The sequence below is a fragment of the Cottoperca gobio genome, chromosome 1 (assembly GCF_900634415.1).
Source record: "Cottoperca gobio chromosome 1, fCotGob3.1, whole genome shotgun sequence".
Classification (NCBI taxonomy): Eukaryota; Metazoa; Chordata; class Actinopteri; order Perciformes; family Bovichtidae; genus Cottoperca; species Cottoperca gobio.
This window is the reverse complement of record NC_041355.1, coordinates 5,623,407-5,637,454: the sequence shown is the minus strand read 5'-3', so window position 1 is coordinate 5,637,454 and position 14,048 is coordinate 5,623,407. Positions and strand designations below refer to the sequence as shown.

General features: G+C 39.7%; 1 protein-coding gene across 1 annotated transcript in view; it reads left to right on the top strand.

The window, feature by feature from the left end:
• Window positions 1–13,880, top strand: part of LOC115008447 (LIM and calponin homology domains-containing protein 1-like) — a 30,765-nt gene extending 16,885 nt beyond the window's left edge. Inside the window, 19 exon segments of the mRNA XM_029432061.1 lie at window positions 71–427; window positions 538–870; window positions 2,484–2,801; window positions 2,954–2,992; window positions 3,597–3,726; window positions 3,835–3,992; window positions 4,310–4,952; window positions 5,918–6,922; window positions 6,924–7,124; window positions 7,968–8,070; window positions 8,807–8,832; window positions 9,018–9,131; window positions 9,449–9,541; window positions 10,049–10,247; window positions 10,361–10,460; window positions 10,778–10,852; window positions 10,969–11,077; window positions 11,727–11,829; window positions 12,245–13,880. Coding sequence (XP_029287921.1) covers window positions 71–427; window positions 538–870; window positions 2,484–2,801; window positions 2,954–2,992; window positions 3,597–3,726; window positions 3,835–3,992; window positions 4,310–4,952; window positions 5,918–6,922; window positions 6,924–7,124; window positions 7,968–8,070; window positions 8,807–8,832; window positions 9,018–9,131; window positions 9,449–9,541; window positions 10,049–10,247; window positions 10,361–10,460; window positions 10,778–10,852; window positions 10,969–11,077; window positions 11,727–11,829; window positions 12,245–12,270 — 4,132 coding nt within the window. The 3' untranslated portion in view covers window positions 12,271–13,880.
• Window positions 13,881–14,048: the final 168 nt, after the last annotated feature.

Sequence of the window (14,048 nt, the reverse complement as noted above, 5' to 3'; positions counted from 1 at the left end):
CCACCTGTGCCCTACCATAGTCTGGGTATAATTGTTGTTGCAGTTTGAGCTTTATATGATGCTCTCACAGCCAGGTAGATGGAGCTGACCTCAATCAAACCACCCCTCCCGCCGCTGACCTCCCACACTGCACCCCTGAAACCCCTCCTACTCCTTCTGAGCTGGATGCACGTCTGGCTCAATATGAACAGAGAGCAGAGGAGGAGGATGAAGAGGAAGAGGACAGGATCCCAGATCTTCAGAAAGACGACATGATGGCGAGGAGGACAGGAGTTTTCCATAAACAAAGCACCGCTACAGTGACCTACAACCGTTTCCTGCCTCTGCCCAGCACCAAGCGCTCAGCACAAGGGGAGGTCACATGTGACGCTGCTCCGCGGAACAAAAGGGAGGTGCAGGCAGAGAGGAGCAAGAAAGTGAACGTCAGGTGGGCTGAGATTTGTGTGTCTAACAGTATGAGGAGGCACTAACATGCTTGCTGTGGTTTGCAGCCTCGAAGAGATTCTCCAGAGTGATGTTTAGTTATTTCAACAATAGGAGTTTCTCTCATAGAGTGGAGCAACAGCAACCCAGAGTTCCCATGGAAACACCTGACACGACTGTAATCCGAGCAACGTCTCACAGCGAACGTGAATATGATGATGATGATGATGAGTATGATGAAAATGAGCCTGTGCCTGACCTGGAGAAGGACGATATGATGGCTCGAAGGACAGGATCATACCAAAAACCGAGTGCAGTCAGAACGAATCAGTGCATGAACCAGTTCCTGCCAGTACCTGGATCAGTCAAATATAGCGTCGCCCCTGTGTCTGCAATGAAGCCTCTACACAGCAGACCTAAACTCACAGAGAGGATGGCTAGTGAAAGGTATTTACTGTGTTTGAATAATGAAGAGATTGTGGTGTTGCACAAACTGCGCAACTAACAAAGCATATTTTACTGACAGAGAAGGTTTGATTAAGTTAAATGGCCTGCAGTACTAACACTAATATGTCTCTGTGGATGATTTACAGTTGATCCTGACTTCACTGTGTTGTTGTTTTGGTTCCGTGTCTGCATGTTTGAGTGCCTGCGGCCGGACGCTTGATTTCACTTGTATTATTTGTATATGAAAAGTTGGTGGTCGACTTTGATTTGCTGTTATGGTCTAATTATTGGAGTTCTGGTTCTGATATGCCTTGGTGAAGTTTGTGCTTGGTTTGGACTTATCTGCCTTTTTTGTTTTTGCTGTTGAGGTTTAACCTCAACTTTGTTTGGCACGACTTTGGTTCTAGTGTGGAGCGTTCGACTGTTGTCTTTCTTTTTAAAGTGTAAATCACTGCTGAATCACGTAGGGACAAAGACAGCTGCTAATCTAATCTCTAGTATTCCAAATTCTTAGGTTGGTTCACCCAAATTACGGAAATAAAAATAAAATAACTAAAGGTAATTTACTAATAACATCCATGTCATTTTTGGAGAAATAATAATAATAATTTGGTACTAATTATAGGGTTAATAAACTATTTAAAATAACTGCTCCATTCAAACCCAAATAAAGTATTTATTCATTAATCATTTATATTTATATATGTATTTTTTTTTAAATAGGTTGAATTGTGTTTGCCTGAAGACAAATTCCACATTTCTGGATGTTTAGCTGATGTGACTGAATAAGATACTCTAAGTCACACCAGCATTGGAGCAACTAAACATTGTCTCTATTTTTCCTCTAACTAGTTCCAAAATACGTACTTTTTTCCAAGAAACTTACAAAGAAATTATTAGGAAATCACAGGCCTGTAAATGAGCAAATAAAGTGTTGCCAAAAACACATATCATCCAACCACACAGATAGTTTTGGTTTTATTTCCAAAGGTTTAGAAATGTCTGTCTTTTAAAGTTGACACAAGTTTTCATAGAATCTATAACTTCAGAAAAAAGTAGTTCCATGAAAACTGATCACATTTTAGTGTATAAACATAGAGAAATTATAAGAAAAATATTAGCAAGTATGTAAAAATATGTGCATTATATTACATTACACAACAACCATAAATATGTAAAAATATCTATACTGCAATAATAACAACAGTGTAAATAATAATGCTGAAAAATGTGATCTATGATGAAGGGTGTTAAAATGTAGGAATAGTATAAATAAGAATATTACATACATCACATTTTTCAATGTTTTAAGCACCACATACTAAATTCTATTCACCTCCATTGTTTTGTGGCGGATGCAGAAATATCAGCGCTATTAATGATATCTCACCGCATCAGCAAATGAAAACCCTAATCTGCATGACTAAATACTATAAGATGTAAATGAGAACAATTATTTTTGTAATTTGGGAGATCTGGCTCTTTGGGCCTTTTTCTTCTCTTTTCGAAAGAGAGATCAGATCAGCTGCAGTCTTCTGTTGTCTGTGATGCGGTCTTGATTTATCCGTTGAGCTGTACTTCCTGGTAACCTTGGCCTTGTCACTGGATTTTAGCAGCTTTGTTACCGTGGCGGCAGAACCTCAGGCTCCGCTCTCCAAAGCCCCCACCCTCCTTAAGTGTGCAGGGCTGAGGGAGAAGCAGGGGGAAGATGGAAAGCGAGAGGGAGACATGACTAACACCTCTGTCACAGATGTGACTGAGCCCCTCTCCTCACCATCGCTCAGTCCTGCCACTGCCCAGACTTGTAAAGTGGAAAAGCAGATTGTGGAGGAAGGAGTTGAGGAAAAGGTGGAGGAGAGAAAGAGCGATGTGAACGAGCAACCACGAAAGAAACCCTTCTGGCTGGATGACGATGATCTACCTCCCATCATGTGAGATGCTCTTTTTGTGTCTTCATCACTCCTGCTTCTCAGATTTAGCTCTGCCATTCATCCAGTCTGAAGTGTGACATTAGCATAACTGCTGCTGCCCATTCCCTCACCTGCTCTTTCCTCTCATTCACTTTATTCTGTTATTGTTTTAGGATGAGCCGGCGAGTTGCTTTTATGTCTGAGGACACTGAGTAAGTCTTTCAGTGCGATGAGTTTCTGCATGAAAACAATATATACATGCTGTGCACGTTCGATTGCAAGAGTGCAGTCAAAAATATATAAACGACACTATAACATAGTGCATTATCACGTCATGACTCATTACTAACATCCAGCTTTTTATTGTCATCTTTTACTTTTATTATAAGAGTCTTTTATTAAGTTGAATGAATGGGTTTGTCTTGCCATAATAAGTTCGTTATGTTTGCTTATGTTGCTTGTTTATTTGTTTTGTGATAAGTTTATGGAAACAGTAACATATTTGTGTTACTGTGTGGGGCAACACATACACAACTGAAATAAATCCACTATACACAGAAAAGAGCGATAATGTAATATTAGTGTTTAGTGGACTGTTATTGGTTGTGTTTAAGTATGTCTACATCATCTATTCATTTTGAAAAGGGGGCATGTTTCTTTTCCTCCTTGTTCCTTTTTCGATCATTGAATGTGTTTTTTACTACGACCGACATTAACGATGAATGTTTTCTGTTTTCCAGAGCCAGATTGGATAAAGTTAATATGTACAATGATTCCATAACTTGAACAAGATTGTACAATTGTTTTCCTCTCTAGGAGCGTTAGCATGAGTGACATACTTAACGAGGAAGAGGTGGAACACTTGCCACCACTGAGCCAATCACGATATGAGCGCATGCAAGAGCAGTACAACAACTTTCAGGAAGACGACGACCACTGGCGAAACGTAAGAGACTTGCAGGATCCATTCAAACAGTAGAAGAGAAAATATTATGTGCGTCTTATTCATATACATCTATATCCTGAATTATTTGACAATGTGAACCCCTGACAGGACTTGGCTCGCTGGAAGACTCGGCGTCGGAGTGCGTCACAGGAGCTGATCAAGAAAGAGGAAGAGAGGAAGAGGATGGAGAAAAGGAGGAAGGAGGAAGGAAGTGATAGCAACAAGAGGAAAAGCATCAAGACCTACAAGGAGATCGTGGAGGAGAAGTAAGGATGATATTGAGGCCCTTTGTAGTGTGACATGAGATAAACTTATTTAACCCTTCATCACTAGCAACATTTTTGGTTTCTTAATTGTTGGATCCTTCTGGTTGTGACAATCATTGACATTTCCCAGACTGTAATCCCCTCGCATTTAGTATACAGAAAATAATTCAATTTGAGTTGTTTTGTTTTCTAATAAAAAACCAACAACAGTGGCATTTTGTAAACAACATTTGTTAGATCTCTGTCAAAAACGTAACGATAGAAAAACAATATCAGAAACAATACTTTGTGTCTCACTACTTACTTCTCTTTTCTAGGGAGCGCAGAGAAGCAGAGTTGTGTGACGCTTACAGGAATGCAGCGACTCCAGAAGAGGCTGCCATAGTTTTACATCGTTACGCTCTTCGCTTCACCATCAGTGACGCAACACTGGACACCCTGAAACTGCCCAGATCCATCTCAGATCCCAAACAGGACCTTAATCAGGTGGACAAGGAGCACAGAACAACATCCCCTATTGACGAAACTTCCGAACCTCCACACAAACCAGAACCACCTGTTAGAAAAGAGCAGAGGCACACAGAGCCGGAAGGGATGGAGACAAATGTAACTCAACGAGAGACGTCAGTTTCTGTCTCCTCCAGCTCCCCATCACCTGGCAGCCCCCTCAGCCCGGTCACAAACTCAGAAAATGTGCAACCCCAGTCACTAAAACGGAATGAACCTCAATCCAAACCGACAGAGTCTCCGACCACACAACTAAAACAGCCAACTACAGGAGACGCAAAGCATCAAACCAAACACACTCCGCCTCAGATTGCACAGGTGCAGTCTCACAGCACACAGCCTCTACACACACTCCCCTCCCCTCCAGCTGTTTCCCCCCGACCCGCCCACCTGCTCGCAGCCAAACCCTACTGCCAGCCCAGGAACACACAGTCTGGACACAAGCCTGTCAAGGTGAGAGCGTAATATCAGTCACACCAGTCAGCATCATCTGATACTTCACTGTTCCACTTCGATGCCTGACCTCATGCGCAAATGAGAACAGGTGTTTGTTTGTATTTAGGAAGTTTTGATATTTTGACTTCTTACTCTGTGTCATGGATGCCATTTTTAGTTCTCTGTATGCCGTTTGAAGCTGTGTTTAATTATATGTCAGAGCCAGTACGTATCAACTTCTCACAAAAAGCAGAAATACATAAAATAATTATATTTAAATAATAATAATAATGATAGTAATACACTTTATTCATGTCACTTTTCTTTACAATGTTACAAAGTGCTTTACAACAAGGGAAATACAATAAAAATAATAATAATAATAAAAAACAATATAGATAAATAAATTGCAATACAAAATTCAAACAGAATACATTTTTTAAATAATTGTGGATTAATACAAATATGTATACTTATATACTTACTTATTTACTAGTTCAAAGATCTTTGGTTTCCGGTCGCTACATACATGGTCGACCATGTTCTCTCCTTTCATTATATTGTTCCTATATTCTGTCATCAGTGCAGTCATTTTCTATAATTATTTGGATAAATAAATTGAAACTTAAACCTTGAACCTAAAAGAAATTGTTCCAAACAATAATGTAAGTGCGAGCAATAAGCATTAAACATTTATATATATATATATATATATATATATATATTTATATATATATATATATATATATATATATATATATATACACAGACGTTTGTTAATAAAAACAAAAGAGCAATAATACAATCAAAGTGATTGGAGATGATCCCTTAAACATCAACTGAGCTAGACAAGGCTAAAAGTTTAGCATACCTTCAAAATGCCTGTAGACACATAAAAATGACATGAATTTGTGTTATTGTCACTAAATAAGGAAAATAGACAATCCCTGTGATCCTGACTTCTATGTGTGTGTCCCACTCAGTTGGTGCAAGTAAATGGAGAGGTGATGGAAGATTTATCTGTTTCCACTCCACCTAACTCTGCTCTGCACTCGCCACCGGAGGTCAAAGATGTTCCCTCAAAGCAGACAGAGAAAGACGTACCATTCAAACAGACGGAGAAAGATGTTCCCTCAAAGCAGACGGAGAAAGATGTTCCCTCAAAGCAGACGGAGAGAGATGTTCCCTCAAAGCAAACGGAGAGAGATGTTCCCTCAAAGCAGACAGAGAGAGATGTTCCCTCAAAGCAGACAGAGAGAGATGTTCCCTCAAAGCAGACAGAGAGAGATGTTCCCTCAAAGCAGACAGAGAGAGATGTTCCCTCAAAGCAGACAGAGAGAGATGTTCCCTCAAAGCAGACGGAGAGAGATGTTCCCTCAAAGCAGACGGAGAGAGATGTTCCCTCAAAGCAGACGGAGAGAGACGTACCATTCAAACAGACGGAGAGAGACGTACCATTCAAACAGACGGAGAGAGACGTACCATTCAAACAGACGGAGAAAGATGTTCCCTTCAAACAGACAGAGAGAAATGTTCCCTCAAAGCAGACAGAGAGAAATGTTCCCTCAAAGCAGACAGAGAGAGATGTTCCCTTCAAACAGACGGAGAAAGATGTTCCCTCAAAGCAGACGGAGAAAGATGTTCCCTCAAAGCAGACAGAGAGAGATGTTCCCTTCAAACAGACGGAGAAAGATGTTCCCTCAAAGCAGACGGAGGAAGATGTTCCCTCAAAGCAGACGGAGAAAGATGTTCCCTCAAAGCAGACGGAGAAAGATGTTCCCTCAAAGCAGACAGAGAAAGATGTTCCCTCAAAGCAGACGGAGAAAGATGTTCCCTCAAAGCAGACAGAGAAAGATGTTCCCTCAAAGCAGACAGAGAAAGATGTTCCCTCAAAGCAGGCGGAGAAAGATGTTCCCTCAAAGCAGACGGAGAAAGATGTTCCCTCAAAGCAGACGAGAGAAAGACGTACCCTCAAAGCAGGCGGAGAAAGATGTTCCCTCAAAGCAGACTGCGACCAATCAGGAGACAGTGGAGCAGACACCACCTCCACAGACAGAAAGATCGACCACGTCTTTAGGCTCTGCCATCAGCTCCCTGATTGGAGGCCGAAACTGTACCATCACAACGACTATTGTGACAGAGCTCACACATGTGGAGCCACATCACCCGGATATCCAAAGCAATGGACAGGTAATATTACAGGTGGCGTGCTTCTTGTGGGTTAGTCAATTGCATACACGTGATGCATGCTTTACATTACTGCTGACCATTTTCAATGGGATTCACTTGGTTTTTAGATGCTGTTTTTATATTATGAGTTTCAGTTCTTTTTAAATGCACCTATGAGAAATGTCATATTAGCTTGTGAGAGGCGAAAACTAGGAAAGTACACTTAGATCTCACTCTCTGCTCCCAAATAAAGAAGAGTTGAATCTCACTTAATTGTCCCTCCCGGCTCCCTTACTGTCAAGATGGTGAAGATAACAAAAACAGGGATTTATTCATCTTGTTTCGTGCTTAACTTTAGTGGATCATAACATATCCACATGGGTGCAGTTAAAAAATGTTATCGTGAATTTAGTGACTTGTTGCATTCAAATTTTGCAGTTCAGCAGCGGACTTTATTACAACAACACAAATCATTCTTCATCATTTTTATCACCACAAAGTGAGAACCTAAAGGTGAGAGAAGAGAATAGTATATACTTTAATGTGCCCATGGGGAAATTTGTCTGAGACTCCATCCTGTAAAACAATAAATATCATATGCAGTTCAGACATAAAACATAAAAAAGTCAATAAAAACTAAACACAACAGTATGTGGCTATTGCACAAACCCGAGGCCAGTGGCATATTTTACCTTCCTTAGTTTAAAACAGCAAGATTAATATCCACAATAGTGTTTTGTTGTGGTTCAATCTGCCAGACCTGAAAATCTCTTCAGCTGTTCTCTGTGATGGTTGTCCTATGTAAAGCAAGGAGTAATAAATAATAATAATAAATAATTATAGATCTGAATATTTGACTTTCAGGTCAACGGTGCTTCTGCGTTATCTGGGAGTCCAGTGGAGGAGCAAAGGGCTCAGCCAGCTACTTCACCAACCAGCATGTACGAATATTCTCCCACTGTCACAGGTAAAACTGTCAATCATATTGTATATATACACATATATTTTATATATGTTTCACCTACTTGTCTGCACCTACTAGTTATGTATAATTACATATTTTATTTTATATCTTTGTTCAGCTTTGTTGTCCTTGGTCCTTTTATTTACACAATATTTAACACCATAAAATACAGCCGTTTACATTTATATAATATAACACAGAATGTAAAGTTGCTGCATTCACACAAAAATATAAATTCTACAAGCTTGGAAACTGTATTGTCCACAGAAATGAATCATTCACTTGATAATCTGTTAAATCTAAAATACATGCTGTTTACATTAAAGTAATGTATGTAAGTTATCCTTTCTAATGGAAGACCTGATAACAACCGTCTCATCCATCGAGTAGTGCTTGGTCTGTGATCATTTCTCCAATTCATCATACATTTTGTATTGTTATGCAAGCTGAGGTCTGTTCATTTTTACTAGAATTGTGTTTCTCTTGACATAAGCACAACATAAAAAGCTTAGGGTCCAGTAAGATTTGTTTTTAAATAATCTTCCCGATTATAACTGGTGTCCTTGTTTTTAGCTGTATGTCTATTTATATCCTATTGTTCTGTAACATTGAGAGCAACTTGAAATCAGAGTAAAAGTCCTTGCGTGTGTAAAGATACTTGACCTATAAAGCTGACTCTGATTCTGATCTAAATTTCTGTGTGTGTGTGTGTGTGTGTGTGTTTCTTTCTCTGCCACAGAGGGACTTGAGGAGAGCAGTGTGACTGTGAGTATCTCTCAGCAGCCTCAGTTTCTTTTTCTGTTTCTCCTTCATTCTTAAATTTGACCCTGTCCTGACCCTTCGTCTCCAGTAGTCGTTGTGTCAAACTTGTCCTCTCACCTTTCCTCTCTTTCTGTCCTTTTGGTCCCTATACATGTGTGTGTGCGTGATTGTCGGTCGGGTCTGGGTAGATTGAGACCCCCATGTTGAACTTGGCTAAACGTGTTAATCACTGGGTTTGGGACCCCAATGAGGAACGTAAACGCCTGGAAAGTTGGCAACAGGAGCAGGAGCGCCTCCTACAGGTACACTGGTGCAATGGTGTGTATGTGCATGCCACTGTTAGCTCTTGTCATTTCTCAGTTTGTACACCCTCGATTCCTTTCCTGAGTGGAGGAGGCAAGGAAGAAATGGGGCAGCATAAGGTGAATACAGGGATGGAGAAGAGAGGAGACGAGGAGGCACAAAATAGAGAAATTAGAAGAGCGGCATGAATTTACAACAGCAAACACAAGGCACAGGATGTACTGGGCGTGTGTATGTGTGTGTACATGTGTTTATGTGTGTGTCATACGTGTGTTTTGTGCATACAGTATTTAACATGCGAAATGTTTCTCTGCAGGAACAATACCAGATAGAACAGGAGAAGCTGAAGAAGGAGTGGGAGAAGGCTCAGCTGGAGGTGCAGGAGGAGGAGAGAAAACACAATGAAGAGGTACAATCACACACAGACTGAAACACACATGGAATTAAAAGTATCATCGACTGCTTTTGCTTGTCGTCACGATACAATACCTTAAAAAATATCCATATTCTATACCATTTTCGATACTACGGGGAAAACTTGGACATTTAGGGCATATCACTTTGGATTTCTATTTAACAATAAATATATAAAGATAATAAACGGAAAAGACAACAATTACTTTTTTTCTTGTGCACATGTTCAAAGGCCTTTGAGAATGTTACAGTTAAAAAGACAATAAAGTTAAAACAAATATTATATTCAAGTAGAGCGAATAAAACGAATAAGGAGACGACAGCACTGTGAGTGAGGGGAGGTGAGGCTGTGTGGGCACTCTCTGTCGGAGAGAGGAGAAAGCGCAGCTGGTACCGATGTATTGATAGTTTGGAAAATTAGTATTGAAACCGTTTCAAAAATTCAGAAATGTATTGAAAAATCGATATTTTTGACAACAGTGTTGTGTCTCTATTTTGTCAGGAGAGAAAGATCCTAGAGGAGACTGTAACACCCTTAAATCCCAGCGGCTTGTTAAACCAGCAGTCGGACCAGATAGGGACGACTTCATCAGCTCCAGAAATCAGCAACACAGAAGGAGGAAACGTTCCTCTACAGCAAAACGGCCAAAGAAGGGAAGGGAGCGACGATCAACATGAATCCAAGCTGCATTTTTTCCAGGGTGAGATACTGAAACACATGCCGATATATGCAGGAGGTGTCCACATGTGTGCCTGCTAAGCTCATTCAACCATGTGTTTCTGTTGAAGTTTATTTCATGATTTATTTTTCTAGATTCTGCTTGTGATGGTAAACCTTCAAAGAAACAGGAACTGTGGAAGACTTCCTCTCTGGACCGCAACCCTCAGCTAAACCAGCCACATATTGTTAAAAGGTATAAAAAAAGGGATGCATTTGTGCACCGTTGTGTATTATGATGTGGGTTGTCCCATATTGCTGCATGTTTCTCCTGAATATATGTGAAGTTGTTGCCTTTTCTATAGTTTTTCTTCACACATAATCTAAATAGTAGTAGTAATAGTAAATTGTTGAACAAGTACATGGGTCTGAAATGCCCTTTTCTATGCAACTGGATTCCAGCTAATTTGGTGGCATATAAATTATGTATATGTATGAAATGTGTTACTATCATTCTCCAGATGTTTTGGATGTGCATGTATTTATTTTTCTGTTTGTTTGTGTTCCCGTCAGGTCTGAATCACATGACGCTGTAACAAACAAACAGCAGCCGTCCCCTTCATCCCCTCAGCCTCCCTCGCCCAGCAGGTAAAGATGAGATCATACTTAAACACAACTACACGTCTGAAAGAAATTAGGCTGCACTGTCTAATAGAGGGAAGGTGCTTTAATATCTGTTTTCCTCCTGATGTCTGTGTGTGTAGGTGTGTCAGTGGGAAGAGACTATGTTCTGGTTGTTCTCAACCACTGGGAAAAGGAGCTGCCATGATCATCGATACACTGGGACTGTTCTTCCACGTACAGTGTTTCAAGGTACTGTGTTATTCTAGTACTCGGAAAAACACACTAATTAGGGTAGTTAATACTTAATACACAGAAGCAGTATTTGACGTCTGTGTAAAGGGTTTTAAAATGTACAAAGTTTAAAGATAAAACAGTAGTAAAAAGCTAAAATGTTTAACATCTTTAGTGTTTATTGGACCTTTTTAACCTTTTTTAATGCATTTATTCATCACTTTGTGAATACACATGTAGACAATTTGGACATACTAACAAATACAAAGGCAACAACAAATGTCATTGATTTACAAAACATAATAAGGACATATACAGAGGACATCTTGTGAGGAAATAAAAATGACTAATGAAGAAAGAACAGAAAAGCATTTGGATGCATTTCAAGCGAGCTTTGCAGAGATTTAGTTTAGTTTTATTTATACATTTCTGTTTGTACATACACACACCCACATATTTAACCCTTTGATAGCCTATGACTGGAGATATACTTGTTTTTAACGCTTCACGCAGCCTCACGTATCCAGCGTGTGTTTAGACTGTTGGTTGTGTAGGTCAAGAGAAATGAACACAACGCAAACACGTGGTTAAAAAGCAAGTATATCTCCAGCTTAGAATGATCCTTTCTGTGTATAATGTTAATAATGAACAGTTTTCTCTCCCTCAGTGTGGAGTGTGTGAGGGTCAGCTGGGTGACGCCACTGTAGGGACTGACGTACGGATTCGTAATGGGCTGCTGAGCTGTCATGAGTGCTATATTGCATCTCGGGGTGAGAACACGTGCACGAACACAAAGACACACATGGACTGACACACATTGGTATATTGTCTTACATTAGTTTTGAGAAACCCCAGTTAACTACATTTATATAGTTAAAAACAAGAGGTGCCTGTGAGACTTGACCAGCTTCTTACTCCACATTCTAGTGTGGGGCAAGAAGCTGGTCGCTCTAGTGAGGGAGGGTTATAAAGTGTAAGTAGTTTTTGATTCAAAAATATAAAAAATGTGTTTACAGGTGGAATGAAGTTTCACATATTTATTAGGCATGTTAAACCTAACCTTAAACTAGACCCTTCATAAAATGGGGTTAGAGGCCATCTATTTACATACAACAGTGTTATTAAACTACCGTATCATAAGTAAAGAGAGCAGACTTTAACATATGTCCCTGTGTTTGTATGCAGGCAGAGGTCAGCCCACCACACTGTGATGACCTGCACGTGAACTGGAACCTCTCGTTGTCCTTGTCAGGGATTCGATGGAGAATAATTGACTCACATTCTGGAATACTCTTTGAATCATCGTCTTTTTTCCTGAAATGCACAATCAGCTTTATGGATGCTAATGAGAGCAAAAACTGGAATGACATAAGGACTGGGCTGAGTGACAAAACATCACATGCACATGCAGTACAGTGTGTGTGCTTAATATCTAAACACATGTATACAGTTAAACATATTCATATGTGAAGCATGGATGTAATCAAGCAATCAATGTGTTTAGGCCTTTGCACATCCATACTTTGCAGAGTTAATGTATGCCGTTATATTTGTACGTCATTCCAAGGGAGCAGTGAGCGAATTGGAGCATATGAATTATATTTTGAAGAGAAATTATATGCAATCAAAAAATGTTTTTGTTTGGGCTTGTTCGTTTCGTCTTATAACCCCAATGCTTCCATAAGAAGACGAAAGAGCAAAAATAAGATTGTTGGATTGCGTTGTGTATAATTCTTCTTCAAAATATAATTTATGTGCTTGCAAAATATATTGATATCCAAATCTCCTATTGCCCGCTCAGAAATGAAGCACAGACGCCATATTAAGACACATAAGGATCTGATTCTGTCACAACATGTTACGCTAAAAGCTGAGTCTCAAAATCTGGATTCATTAACCCCTGCTTCTGCACTGATCATGTGACTGGATTACCTGAAGTAGCTTGACCATTACAATGCCTTACTCATCATAATACTTTCTCATTCTTTTTAGGTTTTGTGTTTACAGTTTTGCATGAAAGAAGAACATTATATAAGTTATTGTGAGTATTGTGCAGATGGAGTAGTGTGAGTTTGACGTACGTTGTTATCGCCTCGACAGCTGAACTTTAACTTTCCTCTTGTATGTTGTACATCATGATATTTTGTTTTTGGAACCTGGCTAATTTACACAAGCTTTTTTTCCCTTTATAATTAATTTTACAGGAATGAGAATGCATGTTATTAATTATATACTTGCTGTTCTTTGGATTTTTAAATATTTTCCCTTTAACATGTTTTAGCCATTGTTTACTCTCATAGACTGACTGCATCCAAATCAGTGCCTTATGTAATGAATGCAAGGGTTTGTCTATGGGCAGGAGTAACTCACACTCACGCGGACCTCTGGGTCTCGGCACATTGTGTGTGTGTGTGTGTGTGCGTGTGTGTGTGTGTGTGTATGAAATCATGCATGTATAGGTTTGTATGCGATGTGTGATTTAACTTGAAGCACAGTTTCCATACCAGCAAAAAAAACGTTTTAAATGGATGTCCCGATCACCTGCTGTTCTCTTCCACCCCGTCCCATGAGCTAAACCAATGACACAATGTGATTTGCTGCTTCCCAGGTTAATTATTCCCTTGTATAATGACACATTCACCAAGCCCTGTAATCTCTCCTCATCTGCCTCTATCACAAGTGTTGCCTCCCCAGAGTGAGCTGAACACCTCTCCCCTCTGTGTGTCTCTGACAGCGTCTTCATCACTCAGAGGAATAGAGCGCTCAATTCATTGTCTTTTATAGCAAGTGTATGTTTATCAGTAAAATATTTTAAATGGGATGCTGTCTGTCTTCTTTTCGCCCGTGAGTTTTCTTTTATTTGAATTGCACTTTAATAAAGCCATCATGGTTACTTCCATACAGATATAGATAGACAGATACACCATAGTGTGTCTCCTGTTATGTAAGTAATGTGCTTAATTTCTTTCTTTCAAATGTCTTGGTTCCA